The sequence below is a fragment of the Eptatretus burgeri genome, chromosome 18, assembly GCF_056783735.1.
Source record: "Eptatretus burgeri isolate ZD-2024b chromosome 18, Ebu_testis_v1, whole genome shotgun sequence".
NCBI lineage: Eukaryota > Metazoa > Chordata > Myxini > Myxiniformes > Myxinidae > Eptatretus > Eptatretus burgeri.
The window spans coordinates 48,088,491-48,093,490 of record NC_140978.1 but is presented as its reverse complement, the minus strand read 5'-3'; the positions used below and the strand labels follow the sequence as shown (position 1 = coordinate 48,093,490).

The 5,000-nt window shown below is 43.0% G+C and overlaps 1 protein-coding gene across 1 annotated transcript in view; it reads left to right on the top strand.

Moving 5' to 3' along the window:
- Nucleotides 1-93: 93 nt before the first annotated feature.
- The window catches only part of LOC147009056 (EPM2A-interacting protein 1-like), a 39,179-nt gene continuing 34,272 nt past the window's right edge, over nucleotides 94-5,000 (top strand). The window contains exon 1 of the mRNA XM_085863864.1: nucleotides 94-3,501. Coding sequence (XP_085719990.1) covers nucleotides 2,651-3,499 — 849 coding nt within the window. The 5' untranslated portion in view covers nucleotides 94-2,650 and the 3' untranslated portion in view covers nucleotides 3,500-3,501. The remainder of the gene's footprint in view (nucleotides 3,502-5,000) is intronic.

The window sequence follows — 5,000 nt, the reverse complement described above, 5'->3', positions numbered from 1 at the left end:
ATTGTCCTGCCTGGGCTGCGCTCATTGGTCGACCAACGGCAACCTCGCTCGCATCCCCCGGATTGGGCGAGAGAGACGCCAGGTCCTCTTGAACTCCATCCACCGCGAGCGTTATGGCATCAGGATGGAGCGAAGGTGTTGTTGTAGTTGGTGATGTAAACATGTAAAAGAAAACCCTGACTATCAAAATAACTCTGCAGCGCACTAACCTTTAATTCCTATTAGACTAGGGACAGGTTCTATCTATAAACACACACTTACCGATATAACTGTTCTATAAGGACCTGAATGATTAGTACAGTAAGCTTCCAAATTCGTAACAATATTGGTATAATTTTTCATATCAATATACCGGTTATCTCGGTATCAGGGACTTAAAATATCTAACTTGAAACAGGTGCCCGGCAATGTTGGGCGCTGGAAGATGTTATTTATTTATTTGGCATGGGGGTGGTGTACTTTGACTGTAGCTCGACTTGTGTTTTTATCCCCCGCCGCGTGGCGGAAGGGGGATATTGTTGTCACCCAGGCCGTCCGGCTGTCCATCCGTCCGTCCGGGCGTCAACATTTATAGCTGTAGGTGCGATAACTTATAAACTTTTCACCATATCGATTTGAAATTTGGGTCACACATGTACCACCTGAAAAGGAAGAACCCGATTGATTTTGGGTGTGGACGGATCCAAGATGGCCGACTGGGGCGGCCATCTTGAAAAAAATGTTTTTTGTAATAAATGGAAAACCGCTTATCTGATTTCAATTATTTTTGGTTACTACGTTCCTCACCCCTGGGGAACTTTTTCGAGATGATGACCAAATGGTGTCTTCCAATTCACCTCCCTCGTTATCTGGAATATGTATGATCTTTTTCATTCAATGGCGGGGGATTCCCCATCTCTGATGGTATATTTTCTTCTGTGATGTCCTTTGGATTCTCTCTCTCTCCTACTTTTGTGAATGAACCTGATATCATCCATCTTTTTTTCTATAAAGGGAAGTTATTTACCATCACAGTTTTTCATATCCTTTATTGGCAAACAAACCAATGGATTTTGTTTTTAAATGTTCCTTTCGGCCAGGGGTCGGGAACGTGTGGCTCGCAAGCCAGGTGTGGCTCTTTTGATGATTGCATCTGGCTCGCAGATAAAATTGGAGTTTGAAACTTTGAAAGCCCCATATTTCTCGCGGAAGCTTTACCTATAGTTTGAATGGTGTCATGCTTCATTCACGTGCAGGGCTGAACTTGGCAGAAGGAGAGAAGAAAAAACGCCTCCGAATTGGCTGAAGCGGTTTTTGTTTCGTCCAGTCATGCGGCTGAGGCGACTAGTGATTTTGGTTCCTCCAATGACGTGCTGCCGCCGAGACGCATAGCGGAATTCATCTCGACCAATCACACGCCACCGCTGAGGTGACAGCATCCCAGAGTCGGCCGGCCACGCCGCACCTCTCGAGTATATAAGCCCATGCGCAGGCCAGCCAGACTCACTATTTGCCAAGCCTCAGTTTGGTCAACATCTCCCTCTCTCTCATTTGCTCAAAGCTAACCCTTCGACGAAGAAGATGGCGAAAAGAAAAAAAGATGAGGGGCATCGTACATTTCAGGACGAATAGGCTGAAGAATTCGCCTTTGTGGAGAGAGCAGGTTCTGTGGTGTGTCTAATTTGCAATGACAAAATTTATACGATGAAACGCTCGAATATAAAGCGGCACTTCGATACACGCCATGCTACCTTTGCATCAAAATACCCTGCGGGAGACAGCAGAACGAAAGCGTGCCAAGAGCTTACTGAGCAGGGTGCAAGCCAGCCAGCAGCAACTCCGCGTATGGACCCGGCAAGGTGACTATAATTCCGCTAGCTTTGCTGGATCTTTAGCAATAGTGAGGAACGGAAAACCATTCACAGATGGCGAGTATGCTAAAACGTTCATGCTGGATGTAGCCAATAAACTTTTTGATGATCTTCCGAACAAAGACAAGATAATCAAACGGATACAAGACATGCCTCTGTCGGCAAGAACTGTTCATGATCGTACCATCATGATGGCAAACCAAGTGGAGGAAAAGCAAGTGAAGGACATAAATACAGCGCCGTTCTTTTCCCTGGCTTTGGATGAGTCAACAGACATAAGCCATTTGTCGCAGTTCAGTGTGATTGCAAGATATGCTGCTGGTGATACACTGCGCGAAGAAAGTCTTGCTGTTCTGCCAATAAAAGGGTCCACAAGAGGTGACTATTTATTCAAGTCTTTCATGGAGTTCACTCAAGAAAAAAATCTACCTATGGATAAACTTATCTCAGTGTGTACTGATGGTGCTCCGTGTATGGTGGGGAAAAACAAAGGATTTGTGGCACTTCTCAGTGAACATGAAAGTAGACCCATCCTAAGTTTCCATTGCATTCTACACCAGGAGACACTTTGTGCTCAGATGTGTGATGGGCAGCTTGGCGAAGTGATGTCGTTGGTCATTCGTGTGATCAACTTTATTGTTGCCTGAGCCTTAAATGGTCGCCAGTTTAAAACACTGCTGGATGAAGTTGGAAATAACTATCACGGTCTGCTTTTGCACAGCAATGTGCGTTGGTTGTCAAGAGGGAAGGTGCTTAGCCGTTTTGCGGCTTGCCTGAACGAAATCCGGACTTTCCTTGAAATGAAAGGGATTGAGCATCCTGAGCTAGCCGAAACTGAGTGGCTCCTCAAGTTCTACTATCTCGTGGATATAACTGAACATCTGAACCAGCTCAACGTGAAAATGCAAGGCATTGGAAATACAGTGTTATCCCTTCAACAAGCCGTGTTTGCTTTTGAAAACAAGCTGGAGCTCTTTATCATGGATCTTGAAACAGGTCGTTTACTACATTTTGAAAAACTGAGACAATTTAAAGATGCATGCACAGCAAGTGAGCCCACTCAAAACTTTGATCTCCACCAGTTAGCTGGCTTCACATCCAGTCTCCTACAGTTATTCAAAGCACGCTTTGGAGAATTTCGTGAGCACACTCGTCTTTTTAAGTTCATCACCCATCCAAACGAGTGTTCACTGAACACAGCCAACCTGAGTTACATTCCTGGTGTCTCCATCAGAGATTTTGAAGCAGAAGTGGCTGACCTGAAGGCCTCATACATGTGGGTGAATAAGTTCAAGTCACTAAATGAAGATTTGGAAATAATCGCACGACAGAAAGTGGAGTTGGCGAGCAAGCACATGTGGACAGAAATGAAAAAACTTCAACCCGAAGACCAGCTGATTATCAAAACTTGGAACGCGCTTCCTGTCACATACCACACACTGCAGCATGTGAGTATTGCTGTATTGACCTTGTTTGGATCTATGGATGCATGTGAGCAGTCATTCTCACATCTTAAAAACATCAAGTCCAACCTACGATCACGTCAAACGGATGAAAGCCTCAACGCTTGCATGAAGCTTAACCTCACCAAGTACCAACCAGACTACAAAGCCATCAGCAAATCCATGCAGCACCAGAAGTCCCATTAATGGTGAGTATTATAACAACATTATTTAAAAGAATAAATTCAGAGGCTTATTATTATACTCACATTTAGTTGAATTCAGTCTTAAAATATATTATATGGCTCTCACTGAAATAGATTTCCAAATATTTTGCTTTCATGGCTCTCTGAGTCAAAAACGTTCCCGACCCCTGCTTTAGGCCTTAGTTATTTTATAACTTGGTTGACACAGTTCTTCAGCGAAAATGTTGGGTTGGTTGGTCGAAATATAAATATAAATGTAATTTCAATTTTTAGAAATTATATATTTTTTTTATGATTTTTTTTTTCTGAAGTTCCATGGAAAAGACAAGGGCAGGTGGGGGGGAAAATATATATAAATCCCGGACCAAGAGATCTAAGAAGACATTGAAGATGGAAGACCATTCAAATGCAGGATGCCCATGTTCACTGTATCATCTGATGTGAAAAACAATAAAGAAGGATTAAAACTTGTTTTTACAATATGGTCAACACGCTCAAAACCAAAGATCGTAAAGCAGAGCAAGATAGCGCACTCGTGCGAAACAGTGAAGTATCCAATGGACGCCCTCGGCGGCCATTTTAGCAGGCAGGCAGAGCGAGCTTGCGCTAGCCAACAACCCGGAATCTGTTCACAACACATATGTTCCAGAAGGTAACAAAGCAATGGCGTCTCGTTCCTCATCTCAGAATCACTGCTCAGCAATAAACTGCTCAAACCGTCAATCCAAACGACCTGATTTGTCTTTCTTCAGATTCCCTCAGAACAGGGAAAGGTATATGAACACTGGAATGTTTAAATACATGGACACCTGTGCATCTAATATTTTGATCTAATACTGACTTGATGTAGTGCAAAGAATTGAAAATAATTTATCTTTTCATGAATTGTCAGGAGATGATGCAATGTTCAGCATGGGTACTGTAAGTTTCAGTTCCACCTGTAAAATGTGTGAAAAATCATTGCAGGTAAGCGTTTAAAAGTACATTTGCCAATGACACATAACTTTTCTTTTTTTTCTCATGAAGTAAATCCAGATGCATGAATGAAGACACTGGAAAATGCAGACTTGTCAAGAAAAGAAAGAAATACTGTATTTGGAATACAAAGGCATTTGTAAATATATTGAAAAGTTATGACGTTTAAATAGAAATTCTTCCATACTTATGTGAACAGCAATCATTTTGATATTGTAACAGGTTATTGCAGTGTGTGTGTGTGTGTGTGTGTGTGTGTGTGTGTGTGTGTGTGTGTGTGTGTGTGTGTGTGTGTGTGTGTGTGTGTGTGTGTGTGTGTGTGTGTGTGTGTGTGTGTGTGTGTGTGTGTGTGTGTGTGTTGTATGGCACTGGGTCTGCTGAAAAGAAGGTCATACTTTGAAGCAAAGTAGAACAAAACTATTGTTCAATTTGCTAGTCAAGCCTGTCACATTTGCTCTACGGCGAGGATACGGCGGCCGTCCGCCCTCTGAATTGACAGAAACGTGCGGCGGCCGCAGAGTTTCTGA